This window comes from Hemiscyllium ocellatum, chromosome 20 (genome assembly GCF_020745735.1).
Source record: "Hemiscyllium ocellatum isolate sHemOce1 chromosome 20, sHemOce1.pat.X.cur, whole genome shotgun sequence".
Lineage (NCBI taxonomy): Eukaryota > Metazoa > Chordata > Chondrichthyes > Orectolobiformes > Hemiscylliidae > Hemiscyllium > Hemiscyllium ocellatum.
This window is the reverse complement of record NC_083420.1, coordinates 20,412,546-20,435,073: the sequence shown is the minus strand read 5'-3', so window position 1 is coordinate 20,435,073 and position 22,528 is coordinate 20,412,546. Positions and strand designations below refer to the sequence as shown.

Sequence of the window (22,528 nt, the reverse complement as noted above, 5' to 3'; positions counted from 1 at the left end):
CGAGAGGCACCAGCGCTAACCACTGAGCCACCATGCTGCCCATAAGGGACTTCATGTCCCTTTGTTTGGCAATGCATTATTTCTGTGGCATTGCTTCAATGATCACCTACATATTTTCTGGGCCAGAGAGTGAGTAGGAACTTATGCAGAAATACAGAGAGGCTGCATATGCATTTCTCAAACAGCAGTGAGCAAGGTGCAAAGAATTAGCAGATTTAAATAATGCTCAATAGCTCAGCAAACTCACATAAGTGCAAGATTGTGTTTTCCAGAGATCATATTGCTCCCAAAGGGCAGCAGAAACTGGCAACTCCTGTGCTCCAAACACAGCTCCACCTAATGCACATCAGCATTGATGGTGGCTAGTGCTTTCAAGGTTGGCTACAACAGAAATAATCAGCAACCTTAACAAATAGAAACTGACCATATTTAGAACAAAGGGATAAAATACATATGGTGCTCGGGTTCACAAAACATTAACCTATCAACCCAAAATGATTTCAATTTTTTTTAAGTCTTTCTTCTCCTGTCGCTACATCTAGGTGCTGCCTCGGATGCTGAAGTTGTCCATGTCCAAATGCAACAAGACCCAAATGATATCTACGTTTAGACTGACAAGTAGTAACAATTGCACGACACAAATTCCAGGTAATGACTACCTTCAATAAGAGAGAATTTAACTATTGCCCCTTGACATTCAATGGTATTACTGAATCCCCCACCTCCAATATCGTGAGGATTACGATTGAGCAGAAATTGGAACGAGACAAGCTGTGCAAGTGCTATGCCGACAAAAGCAGATCAGTATCTTGGAATTATGCAGTGAGTAACTCATGGCTTGAGTACCCAAACTTGTCAACCATCTACAAGGCAGAAGTCAGAAGTGTGATGGAGTACTCTTTGGCCATTCACTGGAAAGAACATCATTTCTCTCTCAGATGTCTGACAGAAGAGTATCTAGTGAGGCATTTCTGAAGCATGAGGCTACTTTCTATCAGATCTCTAACATGTCCGGGGTGAATGGGGGTGATGGAACAGATGTTAAGTGACAGACCTGGCTTGCAGAGTGTGTCGAGGTACATTTTAAATACCTTTTATCTAAGCCTGCTGGGGCCCCTACCTTTTATCTTAGCCTGCAGGACACACTTTCCTCATTCCTGAAGAAGGGTTTATGCCCGAAACATCGAATCTCCTGTTCCCTGGATGCTGCCTGACCTGCTGCGCTTTTTCAGCGACACATTTTCAGTACATTTTAAATATGGCGCACAGGAGTTTGAGCCTACAAGGTCCCAGCATGAGTGAGAACTCCCTGTCCATCTGCACCATAAGATTTGATGCGCATTCTAAATCTATCTTTGTCTTTTTGAATTCATTCATCAAATGTGGGTGCACTTGCTAGTTTAGCATTTATTGCCCATCCTGCACAACCCTTGAGGAGATGGTGAGAATGGTCTTTTGAAACAGTGCAGCCCTTGGAGTATAGGGACAACCACAGTGCTGAAATGAAGCGAGTTCCAGGATGTTCGTCCAGCAGTGAAGAAATGGTGATATAGTTCCAGTGTGATGTGGAAGGGAACTTCTAGGTGATATTCCAATGCATCCATTGGTCATTGGGATTACAGGTCTGGAAGATATTGTCAAAGGAGGCTGACTGAGTCATTGCAATGCATTTTACAGACAAGACATGTTGCAACACTTTGCATTTTGGAGGTGAAGGGTATAAACATTGATGGTGGTGGGTGGGGTGCCAATCAAAAAGGCATTTTTGTTTTTTATGTTATCAAGCTTCTTCAGTATTGTTGGAGCTGCACACTTCAAGGCAAGTGGGGAGTACAGTCAGTTTTGCTTTCACGTGGTACTTCTGTTCTCATTCAACCCCATGGTATATGAAAATAGCATAATAGCAGCATCATTTAGACTAACGGGGCAGGAATCCTATTATAATCAATACACATTCTTAAAGTTTGCACTGTAGAAACACAGTGCCCCCAATTTGTCAATCACATTATAGTGAATTCAAATTAACAAAATGCGCTTTATAGCAGAACGACCCTGTACTCAACCACATTCCTGACTTGAGCCTGCAGATTGTGGACAAAGTTTGGAGAGTCAGGAAATGAGATATTTTCAGCAGAGTTCCAAGCCTCTGTCCTGATCTTGCAGCGACAGTATGTATATGGTTGACTGTATCTGGCCTCCAGAATGTTGATCGGGGAGGGCTTTGGCAATAGTAATGCCCTTGAACATCAAGCGGCAATGGTAAGATTCCCTCCTATTGGAGGAAAATTTTGAAATAGTTTTGAAAATAGTCCTTCCATATGACATAACACAGTCTTGATGAAAATTTGATTGCGTCCTAGAGTCAATTTGAGGGAGGAGTTGACAACCTGATGGCCTCCAATTGAAGGACTTCTTAAGAGGTGACAAAGGGCAAATAAACAATTTTCCATTTGTTAATTACCAAACCTGAACAGTCTGTAAACTGTTAGTGCACAACAAACAGGCTCAATGTGGGTATTTGCATTTGACAATCTTATTATGGGGTTGTTCTCATCTAGGAAGTTACCTAGGTGTTGACCCTGAATTAAAAACCAAGCCCTAAATACAAAGTGTCAATAGGTAAAAAGAAACAGTTGGTTAACTAATAATCAAAATGAACAATGTTAACTATGTCAACCACATGTACCTGCAGCTCAATAACAATGCAACAGAAATATAAACTTCATGGAAGGGTTACATATTTTAATATTTTGATAATATAAAGTTTGTCACTACTGCAGAACTAAGACTGCACTTAAACAGCTATATGTGAGAATAGAGTTTAAGAAAGCATTTTTCACACAATATGAAAAACTGTCAGTACAAAGGATAATCAAATAATATTGCGTTGTTGGGAAAAAGACCATGAAATAATTTTAATTATGTCAGCTGGATGGAATCAATACAAGGCATTGGTACTTGTACTTTTACTTTTTTCCAAGTGGCATTAAAACAAACATGATACATATCTAAAAGGAAATTTCTGTGGATTGAACTGTATGGTATGGGGATGGCAGCCTTGATCACGCTCGTAAAATTTTACTGGCAATGCTTTCTATTTTGATAGAGTAAGGATGTGACAAGGGACCTGATTTACAGTTGCCTTTTACATATATCAATTCAATTTAGTACAGTATAAGAGTAGTCAATGAACACTGCAGAAAGTACTTCCAATAGTTCAGTTACTTAATTCATATAGGTAAGTCTGGTCTAAAACTATGGTCATTTTGGTCACATCAACACATTATGGAAATTGGAAGGTAATACAATTGGACTCAAATAATAACCAAATAAGCTGCCTTGACTCTTATGAGATTGGCCAAAACATATGGATTCCTGATGAAGGGCTCTGGCCCAAAACGTCGAATTTCCTGTTCCTTGGATGCTGCCTGGTCTGCTGTGTTTTAAAAAGCAACACATTTTCAGCTGTGATCTCCAGCATCTGCAGACCTCACTTTTTACACAAAACATATGGAACCATGAACAGTGCAAGAATTACAAAGCTCAAAATACGAGCAGAAAATTGGTGGTGGGGTGGGGTGATAGTTGAGAACAGAATCTTCAGTCCAACTCGGCCACGCCGACCAGATCTCTTAAATTAATCTGGTCCCATTTCCCTCTAAATCCTTCTATTCATATACACATCCAGATGCCTTTTAAATGCTGTCATTGTACCAGCCTCTACCACTTCCTCTGACAGTAAACAGGTGAGTAACGAGCACTAGCCTTTTGTTTTACACAACTATTATAGCAAACATTAGGTACGGTTGTAGTAGATTAATTTTAGGTATAATTTACAGGACTTCTACAAATATGTTATGCAAATCATTTAGAATATCGCAATGAACAATAAAATGAAGTTGCAATTTTCAAAATGAATCCTTTCAATACATAAATACAACATTTTTACCCATCATATAATCAATAAATTGTCATATCATCTTCATGATTATATGTTCTATGCATAAGTCAACCTTGCTTCACAACTATAAATACCTTGTATTTAATCAGCAACTTCAACATAACACTCCAAGGAGTATAACAAAACAATGTATGAAACCCCAAACAAAAAGGAGATATTACATTTGTTGACAAATATATATTTTGAAAGAAAAAAGGGAGACAGAAATGTGCAGAGAGAGATTTCCAAGGCCCCAGACAACTCAAGCCACAGTCAACTGTGATGAAGTTGGGGCTTGGGAAAGCACATGAAGTCAGAATTAGAGGAATGCAGATAACTTGGATGGTCAGAGGATTGGAGGAAATCAGAGAGATAGGGAGAAATGAGATCGAAGTATGAGGGTGGTGTGTTAGCTGAAGACAAGGGCCATCAGGGTGGCTCAGTGGTTAACTCTCCTCAGTACCAGGACATAGTCACCTGAAGCCGGAATTGAACCTGTCCACGTGGATTTTGCACATTCTCCCTATGTCTGTATGGGTTTCCTCTTGTTGGGTGGGGGGGGGTGTCCACCTTCCTCCCATTGTCCAAAGAGGTGCAGGTTAGGTAGATTGGCCAGGGATGTGCAGGATAGGTGGTTTAACCATGGGAAATGTGGGGTGAGAGAGATAGGGCAGGGGTTGGGACTGGGTTGAACGCCCTTCAGAGGGTTGGTGTGATTTTTATGGGCCGAATGGCCCAGCTTCCACACTGCAGAGATTCTATGATTCTATGACAAGAATGAGATTTCTGAAATCAGGTCATGGCTTGTCAGGGAACAAAAACAGATCAGCGAGCAATGGGATGCAAGAGGAATGGGCACTTTAAATTGGCATTAAAGTTTCATTGACATCATGCTCACAGAGTACAACATGGGAAACAAGCCAGGGGTGCATTGGAATCATTAAGCCTATTGGTAAAGGGTTCTAGCAAATAAGCCAAGACAAGAATAAAGTCGAACAAAGTCAAGGGAGTTGGAATAATCACAAGGTGATATTGTGGTTTGTAATAAAAAGCCTTATTCTCAGACTGTTGCCAGAGAGAGAATTGTTTGGGAATCAAATTTGGAGCAGGATCCACAAACTGTGGCTTTAGTCTCAGACAATATTTAGTTGGAGGAAATTTATGGCAATACAGCAGTGGATGTCAGATATGTAGTTTGACAGTCTAGCAAGTGAAGGTGTCGAGATTGGTGGCGAGGGTGAGTTGAATGTTATCAGACTATGTGTGAACTTGTATCTTGCCTTTGGATGATTTTACCAAAGTGGTAGCATGTAAAGGAGAAACAAGAGATGGCCAAGGATCGATCAAGGGGACAATGCAGGAAATGGTGCAGGAGCAGGAAGAGAAGTCATTGCAAATGAGAAGAATAGGACCATGTGAGAGCAGCACCACCAAACTGGTCAACAAAGGAGAGGAGTTGGAGGAGAATGTGTGGTCAACCATGCCAGAGGTGTAGACATGTTGAGAAGTACAAGAACAGAATGTTTACCTTAAATCACAATCGTGTAGGAATTCGGCTTTTTTTTAAAAAGAGAGAAATGAATTTATTCGGAAAGCAATTGTGCAATTTCTTTGAACTCTCATATAGTACAAGCACCTGAGTAAACAAGTTTTGAGTAGTAAACTGATCAAAATATCTGGATAGAATATTTCATAGGTAAGTCTAAAGTTCACTCCTAAGATACCAGGACCAGCATGTATCATTATTTTCCGAGTTATACTGTACTCCAGGACTGTAGTGTAGCTAAAAGTGAAACAGAGCACACTAAAACAGCTGAAGCCAAATGCTCACTGCATTTAGAAAACAATAATACACTGCAACCTAAACAAAAAGTTTCAATGTCATCATCATTTTAACACTATGCAAACTAGTTTTGGTATGTAACTATCCCGATGTTAGGAAGAAATTTATGATGCTTAGTATAATGCCATTGAAATATTAAAAGCAAATTGAAAGAAAGATTTATCAATAGATGGAAGCAATGGATACCAATTTCCTAAATGGATTTTCCATTGTTTCAACCCTAACCCCAATTATGAAAAAAAACATGTTTTAAACCAATATACCACTTAATTGCTCTGGAAACAATTTTATAAATTGTCTCTGAAGAACTATTTCTCAAATATTGATGCTTGTTTGCAAATATTTTTAAATAAATTTTGCATCTGGTACTAATTAATCACAGACAGTAACTTAAGAGTGACACAAATTTTGACAGTTTCAAATTCTGTTTCAATAAAAAGAAAAGAGAAAATCATACACTGACCTGAAACATTAAATTGACAACCTACTCCAGCTGTCCTCTGAATAATCTCAGCAGTTTCTAAGAAATTAATTATCTTCGAATATCTTTCACCAAGTTCAATAAGGTCATTGCTTCAGAGTCAACTTTAATTTAGGGCACATAGAGCACCTGAACGGGTCTTACATTAATCCAAAATGCAGCTAAACATCACAAGGCATGCTACAGAACATAGCAGTTTGGGCAGCACCACAAAAGATTTATGTTCTCTTGACTGTCTTCCTAAAGAAAAATCAAAATGCCTTGCACACTGAATTAGAATAAAAGATACATCTTCATTAAGCAGCATGTACATTTTATAAATTAAAATTTACACTACAAAATAGCTTCAATCTCAAAATTTGTTACAATTTCAACTGCAATATGGTCAAAAATGTGCAGATGTTAAATATTGGATACGGGATCTAATGATATAATCAACAATTCAGATACATGAAGCAATACATCTGTCAGGCTTTCTTATTTGCCATAACATCTTGGTACATAGCATTGATGTCTGAATGGCAATGACAATTCTTCACTCAGGTTTCAAAAATATCACGTGATATTTCCACAGGCTTGGAACTGAATAGATACATTCCACATCTGTTTGGCTTGGGAAGGTTTAAATTTGTGTTGATACAGTGTGAATGAATGGTGCAGTGAGAAACAAGCATTTTGAAACCTCCGATATTTTAATAACTCAATCTACTAGCTTCAGTAATTTAACTCCTGGCAAGCATGTTTTATTGCTACAATGATGTAACCAAAAAGAAGATTTAATAGCAAAAGCATCACCATGTATTAACCCGAGTTACATCCTTAAATGATGAAAAGTAAAATGTGACTTACATAATACAGCAATGATCTTTAAGCCAGTGTTAAAGAAGCTAACAAAGATCCCTTATTTCAGCAAAGTATATTGAATTGTCAATGTTGAAAACTGCAAGAGTCAAGGTTTCTCTTGTAAGAAGGGTTTTCTTAAGATAAAGAACATAATTAGTTGGAAAAAAGATTGTGATATTTACTTTGTGATGTTATTAATATTGGAATTACTTATTTTGTAAATGTACTTTGTTGTGTTTGAATACATTTGCAAATTTCATTTTAAAAAGGTGTTGGAATTGTTCTTAACAGCAGTTAGTTAAATAAATCCCAAAATAACGTCCTGTGCTAATTACAACATGAAGGCATGCTTAATCATAGAGTCATACAGCACGGAAACAGACCCTTTGGTCTGACCAGTCCATGCTGAACATAATCCCAAACTAAACTAGCCCCACCTGCCTGCTCCTGGCCCATATCGCTCAAAGGTCAGAACTGACTTGTCAGCATTGGCTCAGGAGTAATATTCTCACCTCATAGTCAGAAGATTGTTATTCAAGCCCTATTTTTTTTTGGATCTCAGCACAGAATTTAGTTTGATATTTCACTGTATTACTGAGGCTGGATGACATGGTTTGCAATGCCATTGTTGTGATAGGATGTTAAATACCCTGTTTGCCCTCAGGTGGACTTAAAAGGTATCATGGCACGATGGTACAATTACAGCATTCAAAACACATCTGGACAGGCATTTAAATAGGAAGGGCTTAGACAGATAGAGGCCAAATGGGACCAGGTTTACAGAGGATATCTGGTTGGCATGGATGAGTTTCCATGTTGTATATCTCGATGGCTCTATTCAAAGGAAAATAGATTTCTCCTTGCTTTCTGGTCAAGAGTAATCTCTCAATCAACAACTGAAATAAATAATCTTGCCATTTATTTAATTGTGGATCCTTGCTGCCCACAAATTGCCTGTCTGGTTTCCTAGAATGATTTTTAAGAAGTATTTTCTTAGCTATAAAAGGCTTCCAGACATCCTTATTCAATTGGCACAGCTGTAATTAGTTTCTTTTGGCAACATTCTGCATTCACTCAATGCTATTTCAAATAGTATACTCTTCTGGAGACCCTTGAACAAATGCTAACACAGCTTACTTACTTCTGAAGACAAGTACCTTGAACTCCTCTTCCATAGCCTTCTGTTTATGGAGCTTTTATTTTACTGAATGAAGCCTCTCAGGACTTCTTTTCCTCTGCCCAGACATTTTGGAAACTGCTAAGCTGCACTATGTTACAAGCTTACCTGGCTGAAAATCAGCTTCTCTCTCAAAGAAACCTGTACATTCACCTGACCGTGTGGATGTTTCTGTCTTCTGTATGATGCCAGACTCTTGTCAATAGGAAACAGCAGTTGCTTTTTTCTGTTCTTACTCATGCACTGAATGAATCACTCTAGGGCTTTAAAGACCTAATTTAAATTCATGTAAACAAAACTGTGTAAGACCACAATATATAAGAGGAAATTTAGGCCATTCGAATTTGGCTGACATATTTCTTAACCCAATTCTCCTGCTTTCTCACCATAACCCTTGATCCTCTTACCGAGGAAGAACCTATCATATCAGAAATATGCAAAATCACTTAAGGAGTCAAAGCTTTTCATCATTATTTATCAGGCATGGGGTGCAAGAAACAGACTAGAAAAAAGGGGTACCAATTTATAGAAGCATGTAAAGATAGCGATAAATTATGTCATCATTTGAGATCTGATAGAAGTGTATAAGATGATTAGGGGTTTAGATAGGGTAGATACTAAGAACCTTTTACCGCTAATGGAGTCAGGTGTTACTAGGGGACATAGCTTTAAATTAATGGGTGGTAGGTATAGGACAGATGTTAGGGGTAGATTCTTCACACATCGGGTTGAGAGTTCATGGAATGCGCTGCCCGTATCAGTGGTGAACTCTCCTTCTTTATGGTCATTTAAGCGGGCATTGGATAGGCATTTGGAAGTTATTGGGCTAGTATAGGTTAGGTAGGATTCGGTCGGCGCAACATCGAGGGCCGAAGGGCCTGTACTGCGCTGTATCCTTCTACGTTCTATGTTCTATTGGCATGAGATAATCAGTACTCAGTCCGGACAAATAGATCCTGAATGTTTGGACTGTTCCAAAGATAATATAGCACAGTCTCCACAATCCCTCTTTCTACCATGAACAAATTATGTACAAATTATTTTGCCTATATAAAATAGAGCTTTTTATTAATATATGGAGCTTCTAGGATCATCATACTGTAAGGCGAAAGGGAGGACTGCCGATGCTGGAGATCAGAGTCAAGGTTAGAGTGGTGCTGGAAAAGCACAGCAGGTCAGGCAGTATCCAAGGAGCAGGAAAATCGATGTTTCGGGCAAAGGCCCTTCATCAGGATTCCTAATGCAGGGTTTTTGCCCGAAATGCCGATTTTCCTGCTCTTCAGGTGCTACCTGACCTGCTGTGCTTTTCCAGCACCACTCTAATCTTGACTCATCATATGATAAGCCTAAATGATAATCTTAAATTGGTTTCAAGTGAACTTTTTCGCGCCTACTGAATAATAACCAATAGCTGAATTATATCTAATGATGGATATACTGTTCTGAGCTTTGCAAGTACTCCAACACACTTACAGTCTGCATAGCTGGCATCACATTGGGACAAACTCATATCACATTAGCCACTTGGATGGTAGTCAAAACATCTTTTCAGCATGTCAGTGGAGCAAACACTCCGGGGGTTTCATCACAAAATAGCAGCAACATACAGCTAGCTTAATCTATTGTTCAAGACACCTTGATCTATTTGAGGCACCTTCCCTTTCTAGGGTAATCTGAAATAGACATGGCACCATACAGGACCGAAAATGGTGGCCAAAGACACTTTCAGCAATTTTGCAAAATACAGCAAGTGATGATTTGATGACAATAACCATTATCATATGAGGGAGCGAAGGGAAGAATGACAAAGATTACTCTTTTGATTTTACTAAGTTTTCTTTCTTCAATTCATGGAATTGATTCTTCCTGTGCTACAAGAAGGTAGTCAATTACTGAGTACCTGTTAAATGATGAAGGCTTATTCTATTCTTATATAGTGCAACAAACCATGGCAAGATGAATAAAACATACATATTCATATACATTTTTTTATAAGTGAATAAAGTAATTAAGTAGTTAATTTCAACACATTAAGGATGGCAGGATGGGTGATCTGAAGGGACGGCAGGGTGGATGAGCTGACAAACGCACCGTGATACAAGAAGCCATTCAAATGTGTGGATGTCGGTAAGGGCAATTGACTTAGTGCAATGTCAGTAAGGGCAATGGATGTGCTCAGTGCTGGTGAGCAACCTGCAGTAGGAGGGTGGAATCCTGGCACCGTGGTCCAAGTGGGTACCAATGGCAAAGAATGAGGTTCTTCATGACTACTGTGAGGTGCTAAATTGAGAGACAAAAACTCGAAAATCATGAGAGCTGGATTATTATATGAGGCACATGCAAATTGCCATAGGGCAAATCAGATTAGAAAGATGAATGTGTGGCTCAAAAGTTAATATGGAGGATGGCATCAAACAACATTCAGCTGTTTGCGACAGGGAAAAAAAAATATAGATCATTCTCAACCAGTTGCAAAACTCAAACAGTGTTCAACATTAGATGCGATTCTGTGATGGAACAACATTTGCTGAATAATCCTGAGTCAATCTAACTTTGATGGTGGGGAAGTTGTTTGAAAGAATTCTAAGGGACAGAATATATCTATACCTGGACAGACAGGAATGAATTTGGTATAACCAACATGGATTGATTAAATGAAGATTGTATTTGACAAGTTTGATGAAAGCTTTTGAACAGGTAACCAACAGCTTTGAAGAGGAAATCAGCAGCTTTGAAGAGGATAATGCATTTGACGTGGTCAACATGGATCTTAGCAAGGCTTTTGATAAGATTCCTTTTGACAGACTGGCCAAAAAAGTAACACCCCATGGGATCCAAGTTGAAGTGACACAATCAATACAAAATTAGCTGAAAGGCAGGATTGGGGGGGGGGGGGGGCGCGCGCACGTGCGGGTGGGGTTCAGATCAGAGTGGTGCTGGAAAAGCACAGCAGGTCAGGCAGCATCCGAGGAGCAGGAAAATCAACGATGTCAAAAGGCATGATGCACAAGGTGATGGTAGAGGGACTATTGTGACTAGTAGTCAGTTTCCAGTGGTATTCTACAGGACTTGGTGCTGATGCTGATGTCCTTGCTACTTGCAGTGTACATCATCAATTTTAATGTAGGGAGTATGATCAAGAAGTTTGTAAATGGCATGAAAATTAGTAGGGTGGTATATGCTGTGGAGGACAGTCAGAAACTGCAGGAAGATATCAATGGACTGGTCAGTTGGGCACAGCAGGGGCAAATGGAATTCAATCCTGAAAAGTGAGGTAATGAACTTGCAGAGGGCTAACGAGGCAAGGGATTACATTATTAACAGTAGGACCCTGGAAAGACCAGAGTGACCTTAGTGTGTACAGCCACAGGTTTCTGAAGCAGCAGGTCAGGTACATATGATGCTAAGGAGGCACATGGGATTTTTATCCTTATTAGCCAAGGTATAGAATACAAGAGTAGAGAGATTATGTTGGAATTGTATAAAACATTGGTTATACTACAGCTGGAATAATGCTTGCAGTTCAAGTAATTTGCTTATATAAAGGATGTTATTGCCACAGGAAACAGTGCAAAGGAGGAGGTCTTGGCTGGAGAGTCTGAGATAGAATACAAGACTGGATAGGCTGGGGTTATTTTCTATTGAGCAGTAAAGTTTGACAGGAGTCCTGATAGAGGTGTACAAGACTGAGGGGCATAGATAGGGTGAATAGGAAAACACTTTTTTTCCCCCCCACTAAATGTGTCAATAAGCAGGAGGCAGAGATTTAAACTAGAAGACTAAGCGGAGAGCGGAGGAGGATATTTTTTCTCACAGTGGGAGCCTGGAAAGAGTGGTTGAATCAGAAACGCTCTTAACTTATATCTAACTACTGTTTAAATGTTATGGGTCAAGAGCTGGACAACAAGATTAGTGCAGTTAGTGTAGTTTTTATTGACCAGCACAGACAAGGTTGAATAACTTCCTTCTGTGCTGTAAACATCTACAGGTCTACAAGTGTGTTAAGAATTATGACAAGGTCTGTGAATGTGCATCTGCAGTCCTCACTCTCTCCCTCTGTGAATGTTAAGAATTACTACACCAATTTACGATTGCTAGTCAGGCATGCATGTGACTTCTGCTGGAAGCTACATTTATAATACAATCCAATACAATACAGTACTGCACAGGAACAAGCCCTTCAGCCCACCAAGCCTGTGTCAATTCCTAATCCTTAGGTCAGCTACTTATTGTCCATATGCCTTTTCTATTTCTCTGTTCACCTCATATTCATGCGTCTGTCAAGATACCAGTCAAACACAGGTAACATGCCTGCTTCAACCAACTCCACTGGCAGCGCTTTCCAAGCACTAACCATTTTCTGTGTGAACACTTTTCCCTGCACTTCTCCCTTAAACTTCCCCCCTCATCTTGAACTTCTTGTAGTTGACCTTTCGACCCTGGGAAAAAGCTGATTATCCACCTCATGTATACCTCGCATAGTTTTTTTTTAGATTAGATTAGACTTACAGTGTGGAAACAGGCCCTTCGGCCCAACAAGTCCACACCGACCCGCCGAAGCGAAACCCACCCATACCCCTACATTTACCCCTTACCTAACACTACGGGCAATTTAGCTTGGCCAATTAACCTGACCCGCACATCTTTGGACTGTGGGAGGAAACCGGAGCACCCGGAGGAAACCCACGCAGACACGGGGAGAACGTGCAAACTCCACACAGTCAGTCGCCTGAGTCGGGAATTGAACCCGGGTCTACAGGCGCTGTGAGGCAGCAGTGCTAACCACTGTGCCACCGTGCCGCCCGTGTCGACCTTTATCAGGTCGCCCCTCAGCCTCTGTCATTCCAGTGAAAACAATCAGAGTTTATCTAACCTCTCCTTATAACTAATTCCCTCCATACCACACAACATGCTGGTAAAACATCCATGTCCTTCTGGTAATGTCGTGACCAGAACTACACGTAATATTCCAAATGTGGCCTAACTAAAGTTTTACACAGCTATAACATTTAATATCTTAGCCAATGACCACAATCGTGCTGTATGCTTTCTTGACCACCTTATCCATTTGTGTTACTACTTTCAGGGCTCTGTGAACCTATATGCCCAGATCCTTTTGTACGTCAATGCTCCTGAGGGTTCAGCCATTTATATAATAAATTCATACCTGAATTTGATCTTCCAAAATGCATCATCGCGTATTTGTCAGAATTAAACTCCGCCATTTCTCTGTCCAAATCTACAATCTGTCTATACCCCACTGTACCTTTGACAACCCTCCTCACTATCTGCAACTCCACCGATTTTGGTGTCATCCATAAACTTATGAATCAAATCACCTACACTTTCCTCCAGATCATTTGTATCTATTACATACAAAAGGGATCTCGATACTGAAACCTGTGGAACACTAATAATTACTGATCTCCATTCTGAAAATCATCCTTCCATTGCCACTCTCTGCCTTCTACGATCAACCTGCTTTGTATTCATCTAGCCAGCTCAACCCAGAGCCCATGAGACTCTACCTTTTGAGCCAGCCTGCCACGAGGTATCTTATCAAATGCCTTACTAAAGTCCTTATAGACAACATCCACTGTCCTTCCCTCATCAATCATTCTTGTTACCTCAAATACTCAATCATTGGTGAGAAATGACCTCCCCTGCGCAAATTCATGCTGCTTACCACTACTAAGTCCATCCACTTCCAAATGTGAACAAATTCTTGTCTCTCACTACCTTCTCCAACAGTTTCTCCACGACTGATGTCAGGCTCACCAGCCTGTTATTACCTGATTATCTCAGTTTCTTTTCTTAAACATAGGAACAACATTGGCCTCAGGCAATTTGAGAATGGCCAAAGACAATGCAAAGATATCTACTGAGGCCTCAACAATTTCTTCCCTGACCTCCCAAAGTATCCTGACATGAATCCCATCTGGCCCTGGGGACTTGTCTACCTTAATGCATTTCAAGATACCCAACACTTCCTCTTCCATTACACTGACCCACCCAAGAACATTCACACACACACCTTTCCCTAACCTCAACATCCCTCATGTCTCTCTCTCTCTCTTTACTGATGTAAAGTACTCATTAAGGATCTCACCTATTTCCCCTTGTCCACACATAACCTCCCTCCTTTATCATTGAGTGGGCCTAATCTTTCTCTAACTACTGTCTTGCTCCTAATATATGTATAAAATGCCTTGGGATTGTCTTTAACACTGCTTTCTAAGGACATTTCATAGCCCCTTTTAGCCCATCCTGTTTGAGCTCCTTCCTACTTGCTGTATATTCTTCAAGGATTTTGTTTGTTTATAGTTGCCTGGACCTTATGTATCCTTCCTTTTGTTTTGTGATAAGCTGATAATTTCCTGTCATCCAAGGATTTTGAGTCTTGCCATTCCTGTCCTTCATTTTCAAAAAAGCATGTCTGTCCTGCACTCTAATTAACTGACCTTTAAAAGACTCCCACATGTCAAAGGTGGACTTACCCTCAAACAGCTGCTCCCAATCCATATTCTCCAATTCTTGTCCAGGCGGTTACAGTTGGCCTTCACCCAATTTAACAACTTCATCCAAGGTTGACTCTTGGTCTTACCCATAAGTATCTGAAAATTACTGAATTATGGTCACTATTCCCAAAATGCACCCCTATGAAAACTTTGAACACATGGTAGGGCTCATCTCCCAATACCAGGTCCAGTATGGTCCTCTCCCTGGTTGGACTATCCACATACTGTTTCAAAAAACCCTCCTGGACACACTTAAATTGCTCCCCATCAAAACCTCAGGCACTATGAGTCCCAGTGAATATGGCTTAAATTAAAATCACTCACCACCCTTCAGAATTTGGCTACATATCGCTTCCTCTGTATTCCACTGTGTCAAAAAGTTAATCCTTTTTTTCTCTAAAAGCTGTTCCTTGGCTCAAGGATACACTATCCTTGATTCTTCTCAGAGGGGTAATATACTGGGCCAGGCTCCGATCAGCCTGGCTCGGTACAAAGATGAAAAGCATTTTGAGAGGCCTTTTACTTATATGTAGACAAATGAGACTTCAGGTCAAAGTGGTCATATTTTAGAAGTGACCTGTATAAAAAAAAGAGAGTGGTCAGCTCTCCCGCAGAGCAATTTAATTCAGTACTGAGTTGGTTGGAAGTTTAACAGGGAGCTGTATGAAAACACTCTCTCTCTTCTTTTTCTGCCCTTCAACTTCATCCTGGAAGCATATGTTGCATTTATACTGGTTTTTAAAGGGAGTTTGCTTATTGAGACCATTGTGTATAATCAGAACAGCATAATTAAGTCTAGTTGGATAGGTCGGGTTCTGTGGGGGCCGGGTTCTGTGGGGGTTCTTTATTCTGTTCTTCGTGTTTCATTGTGTAATTTTTTGAATAAATTTTTGTTTGTTTTAAAACCGAGTACTCAACCTAGCTAACTTAATCCAGATAAGTTTCACTGTACACTTATCGAAACAAATTGCAAAGTTATGGTCTGAGCTGACTGCTTAAAATTGTTTTGAGTGGTCTGGCTTAGTCTATAACAACTGGCAACTGAGAGGTCGATAGTACAATTCCAGCATTGTGACTGCACCCTTCCTATTCCTAAGCTCTACCCATAATGCCTCGTTGCAAGATCCCTCCAGAGTGTCCTACCTTAACACAACTGTGATATGCTCTCTAACCAGAAATACAACTCATCCAACTCTTTTGCTTCCTCCTCTGTCTCATCTAAAACACAGAAATCCTGGAACGCCAAGCTGCCAATCCTGTCCCTCTTTCAACCATTTCTCTGTGATAGCAATAATATCATAATTGCATGCATTAATTCAGACTCTAAAATCATCTATTTTATCTGTTACATTTCCTGCATTGAAGCAAATATAGATCAAGCCTTTAGTTTCACTGAGCTCAGCAACCTCTCCTTGACTGATTTTCCTCTTAGCTACGTTCAGTCTCAAGCTCTTCCCAGTCTCTATACTTAGTGACTTGCTGCTCTGGTTCCCATCTCCCTGCCACACTAGTTTAATACACAGGGCCCAATGCTTCTAGACAGAAAGACCATGTGCACACTGTGCCCATTTCAACTTAAAGTTGACAGGTTCATCCCTCAGGCCATTGTCTTGACCAGAATCAACATGCCTAGTTTAAAAATTTAAAAACACTTTGGCAGTTAACTGTCAGTCATCAATTAACTTGTGCATTCTCCATGGCAACATCTCTACAAATCAGAATCCACTTGCCTACCAGGCTCTCTTCCACATACTGGCATTGTTGTAAATGTTTTGATGAGTACATGTTGGAAAACTACAATAAAATATTTCTTTCTTTAGCAATTGTTAGATTTATTCATAAAATCTGTCACTTATGTTATGCACTTAGTGATTAAATAAACACAAAATAAAACACATACAGAAGAATATAAGACACAAAGACTCCACTGTAATTAAAGTAAATTCAATTGTTCCATTTATCAATCATTTCTACTGGTCAAGAGGAAGTCTACCAGGATTCTCATTCCAACTGTCAGTTTGGCTCAATGGATCTTTATTCCTGAATCATAATTTGTGGATCTCAGTTCCAATCCATGTTTGAGCCTATTCTTTAGGCAGTGCTTAAGGAATTTTAGATTACCATAATGTGATGCTTTAGATGACACAAACTGCTAGTATCATTGGTTCACACGGACAGAACTTATTACTGCACTCCACAGTAATCAGAAAAGGCAGTGAGTCATCACTATTAATTGAGGAGGTATGTTCAGAATTCACTCAAATCAGATATCATTTCCATCTTAAATGTTAAGTCACAGCCTCATCAGCTGAGACATGTATAGTCAATGCTGGACTAAATTTGACTTGTAATTCTGATGCCAAGATATTCCAACCATCACATCACAATGGTTTCACAAGGCATTCTGCAAAGATTCGTGATTCTCTAAAAGCTGAGCTATAAGTTACCAAATTAAAATTTACACCTCAAAGAAGGGGGCATCTTGCCTTCAAATAGTGATTCTGCAAATTGAACTGAAGTAATTTCACGCAGTACGAAGCAAGGCATTATTTAAATTGGTACTCGACCAGCTTGCCTTTTGGCACAGTACATATGAGTTATTATCATGATTATTCCCCCGAAGGGGTACATGCTCTGCCCGGAGATCCAAGATGAGACAAAATTGTTTCTGGAATAAACTAGTTTGGCAATTGAAACAATGAAATTTAGGCAAATTTAGGCAATGAAATTTGGACTCTTTGAAAGACTGGGAGGATCTTATGGAGGAATAGGTCAGAATCAGCATTGACAATAATCGTAAACAGGATAATCAGTTTGTTGTTTTGGCCAAAGACTAGCAAAACTACAAAGCCAAAAATATCCGATGGCTAGGTACCATAAAGATGTAACAGGGAAGGAGTGGCACATTTGATCTAGCAAACAAAACTCTTGACCCGAGTGGTGCAATATATCTTAGCTAACATATTTTTACTTCTGAAGTACAAAGAAATGTGCATAATGAATCCTCCAAATATCCAAGCTTACAGCCAAGTGATATACTGAGCAATGAAGGCTTCTGACCCTGGGTCTAAAGCTAAATTATTAAATTTCTGGACTACTTTCATCATGGATGAAACACAGCATATCTAGAATTATGTTTTTAAATCAAGGTCCTGTTTATTCATCTTGGGCAGACTGAGATTTCCACATTTCCACTGGGGAAAAACAACACGCAAGCAGAAGCTAGGTTGAATCAAGAGTCTTCACCCACTTAAAGACAACACAGGTTAAACATCTGCCATCTATCTCAGAAACTGGAGTTGAAGGAAGTATACAAACGGCAGAGAAAATAATTTTCAGCCTTCCAACAGGGAGTAAAGGGCAAAATAGAACCATTTTGATCTTCAATTTCAGAGCCAGTGATTACACAAGAGACACCAGGTCTCTCAAAACGAAGAAAAATCTGTTAATTAGGATCTTGTTGCAACATAAGTCACTTCTTAAATGTATGTGCAAGGCCATGGAAATATGTCATCTTTTACCACAGAGTGCAAAGCAACTGTATCTGTGAAACAAGATGCAAAGTATGGTTCTGGTGTATAATGAATACAAGACATATTTTGCTCATTATACAAACTGGTCAAATAATGGCAGCGAAGTGAACATCCTTTGCATGCCATACGAACAAGTTGAAGCTGGGTACATCTGCGAAGATGACTCAAGAAACTTTCACCTGGATACACATGAAGTTTTGCAAAACATATCCTTTGGATCAGACCTTTTGCAGAGTGTAGCTGTTTGATACATGCTTCAGGAAAAGTGCACAAGACACTAGTAGTAGCCAGGCTCCACAGTAAACTTGGAACAGTGCCGTCGTTTCTTCTCTCATCAACAATTGTAAAGTGCTTTTCAAGTTTTCTGTACTTACAACTGTTCTCAGAAAAAAATCTTTTACATATCTTGCAGGGAAGTAAGGTGTTCTACTTCAAATGGTAAATGGGGTGGAAAGGTGGGGAAACCAAGTGAATTCTGGATGGCTTTCACTTAATAGTACTAGAACAATCATCAAATTGATAATTGACATCATTAAAGAATATTCCAGCATTGGAGCAGGTCATTTGGCCCATCAAATCTCACTATTTTTCGTTCAAGCCACAATAGAAAAGAACTAGATTATTAGACTACAGGGATTATCAAAAACAAGCTTAACTTCACTTTCAACTAATATACCTCCAGCAGGGGTCACTAAACATTGATAACAGGGTCATAAATTCTAACACAGAAACAAGTCAGTCTCTTCAAATTTGCACCAGTATTTTTCTCTACATGAATATCTAATCCCATTTTGTCATTTGATTCCTATAAACCTTTTAAAAATAAACTAAGTATTCTAATTCTCTTAAAATATTTCATGCTAGTTTCTACTCAACTTGTTCACAGATGTTGTGAGACGCCTTTGGAACAGGTGTGACTTGAACCGGGGCTTCTGGTTCAGAGGTCACTGCTGCACTACAAGAGTTCCTTAAACTAATTTATGAAATCAGCTTTAACAATTTGCAGCTGAGAATTCTGCTCACTCATAACAGCAAACACTTTCTTTTTTTTAGTAAATCTGTCCTCATTGTTCAGCATCTCGCTATTCTCACTTTTATCATCATTCATAACCTACAAGATCTACATCAGGCCACCTCTTAACCATCTCAGTTCAAATGATAAAGTCTCAATTTTACTGATCTAATTTGAAATCAACTTTGTTACCATATGAACAAATGACTAACAAATACATACGTTGCATTACAATATATGCATGTACACAGCAATGAAATATAATAAATTACCTCATAAGTCTCTCAATAAGTTGCTTCAATCCTAAGGTGTTGAATTTGAATAAGGGAAATAACGTAAGCATGACACAAATTGGATGAGTTGGGTTTGGGAAATACTTAGAAGTTGTGGCTGTACATAGGCAATGGGCAGTCTTTAAATACATATGACACGGTTTACAGCAACTACAGATTCCTTCAAGTACAAAAAGTCAACAAAAAGATCAATGAACTATGGCTGATGAAGTGAGTTAGAGATTGTATAAGATTAAAAGGATAGGCTTATAAAAGTGACCAGAAACAGTAACGATTCTGAGGAGTGGAAAGTTTCTTCTGGCAAAGGAGGACAAAGAAAGCAACAAAATATGAATGCAATCGAGCAAAAACACAAAATGGACCTTGAAGACACCTTCAGGTATGTAAAAAGGAGACATCTGGAAGAAGAAAAAAAGACAACTGAGAGTCCACTAAAAGCAAAGTCATGAGAAGTTGTGATGGGGAATTGAGAAATAACAGAGAAGCTAAATGACACAAAGAAGACTTTGTGTCTGTTTTCACTGAGGGAAAAAAGAAATCTCCTAGAATTTGAGATCAAAGTGACAAGGGAAAATGATAATTTGAAGGAAATTAATATTAGAAAGAAGATTGTACTGAACAAATAAATGGAGCCAAAAGCTAATAAGATCCTGTACTTAATAGTCTACATCCTGGAGTGTTGAAGGAAATGGCTATAAAAATAAATTGGCAAACATTCTTCCAAAATACTATTAATTCTGGAATAATTTCTGCAAATTGGAAACTTGCAAGTGACACTCCATGATTTAAGAAAGCAAAGAAAAAGGGAACTACAGGCACGTCAGTCTTAAATCAGTAATAGGGAAAATGCTAGAATCTATCAAAGGGTGCGATAAATGGACACGTGGAGCAAAGTCAGCATGAATTTGCAAATGGAAACAAACTTGTAGGTTTTTTTGAAGATATTATTAACAAAACTTGATAAAAGGGAGTTGATCAATATAATGTATCTGGATTTTCAGAGGCTTTTGATAATGACCGCCAAGAGGCTGGTTAGCAAAGTTGAAGCAGATAGCATAGCAAGTAATGAACTGGCATTGGCTAACAAACAGAAAACAGTAAGAGTCAAAGGGTCATTCTCGCATTGCAGACTGTGATTATTGGGGTACAGCAAAGATCACTTATTTGGCTCCAGCTGTTCACACTGCATATGAATGATTTGTATGTGGGGACCAAACATAGTTTAATGACATGATACAAAGCTAAGCATGAATAGGTGTTGCAAGGAAGACATAAATCAGATAGAAGATAATGCAGAAAAAGGTGAGGTTATGCACTTGGGCAGGATGTAGAGCATTTCTTAAATGATGCAAGGGCAAAAAGTGTCAATGTGCAAAAAGACTTGGACTCTCCTTTTCAATAAGTCACCAAAGACTAATATACAGGTGCAGCATGGAGTCTAATGCAATGTTAGCTTTTACTGCAAGAAGATTTGAGTAGAGGAACAGTGAAGTCTTCCTTCAATTGTACAGGATATCTTGGTGCAGTTTTGTTCTCCTTCTCTCAAGAAAGATATTACTGCTTTAGAGTGATTGCAACAAAAATTCAACTTGTTCCTGAGACGATGGGATTGCCCTTTGATGGGACTGCCCTGTGAATAGGCTTTGGGCCATTGGGTTTGTATTCTCCAGAGTTTTGAAGAATTTGGGGTGATCTCATTGAAACCAGAAAAATACTTGAAGGGAGTACAGGATAAATGTAGGTAAGAGTTAAAAATAAGGAGAAAATTATTTTACTTACAAGATGGTGTATCTTGGGAATTCACTATCCCGAAGAGCTGCTGAAGTTCAGTCTTCGAGTATATTTAAAGTAGAATTTGAGAAGTTTTTGATTATCAATGGTGTAATTGGGCATTGGGGTAGGATGGGTAAAAGAGATGATGTGTTCAATCAGCCACAAACATATTAAATGGAAGAACAGACTTGACAGGGTGAATGGCCTACTGTTCTTATGTAAACAGAAGAAGGGCTTCCTCAAATTAAAGTATCAAATTGTACCTGAAACCCTTCTGTTTAGTCAGAATTTAAACAAGACTTCAGATAAACAAGATACATTTTCTCGCTATAACAGTTTGCTTTGATACCTTCAGAATTAATAGATATTGTTTTCAGAACAAATGCTTTCTCAACCATCATAACTGTTGAAGCAACAGATGCAGTCTTTGTGCAGCTTATCCTTAAATATTACCTCTGTGATAATGAAGAAGTCATCGCCTGGCTCGCCTTGGACTACAATTTTCTCCCCATCTTCAAACTGGACAGGTTCCAGTGCATCAGCCACAGTTAAGCGCTCCCATTTGTCCAAAGATTCTACAAAATGTAAATAAAATCTTCGCCTTATATCGTTAATAAATATATCTTTCAGATAAAATTCCTACCATTCATTCATTGCAGATTTTGGCAATTTAACTGATTTAAATAGAAAGCAGGTTGTAGAATGGGGACATGATGGTGGAACAAATGAGTTCTATCATGTTCAACAAAACTGACATCAAAGAGCTATTGTAACATGTCCAAATTTCTTGAATTATACATTCTCGCTTACATAATAACCCCACTTCAAAGTGCACAACTGATTGTAAAAGTATTGTAAATTAAAAGATTATAAAAGCATATAAGCAAAAGTATACACCAGTGAAAAGGGGTATTCTGCCATGGGTGTCTCAGGAAATAAGAGAGGCTATCAAATTGAAAGAGATATAAAGTGGCTGAGAGCAGTGGGAAACTATTAGATTAGGAAAGTTTTAAAAGGAGTCACAAGAAAAGCTATAAAGAAAAGTAAGATAGATTGAAAATAAACTAGCTGAAGACAGATAGCAAAAGTTTCTATAAATATATAAAAATAAAAAG

General features: G+C 39.0%; 1 protein-coding gene across 1 annotated transcript in view; it reads right to left on the bottom strand.

The window, feature by feature from the left end:
- The window catches only part of prkar1b (protein kinase, cAMP-dependent, regulatory, type I, beta), a 190,549-nt gene that overhangs the window by 23,721 nt on the left and 144,300 nt on the right, over positions 1-22,528 (bottom strand). The window contains exon 9 of the mRNA XM_060840190.1: positions 21,867-21,988. Coding sequence (XP_060696173.1) covers positions 21,867-21,988 — 122 coding nt within the window. The remainder of the gene's footprint in view (positions 1-21,866; positions 21,989-22,528) is intronic.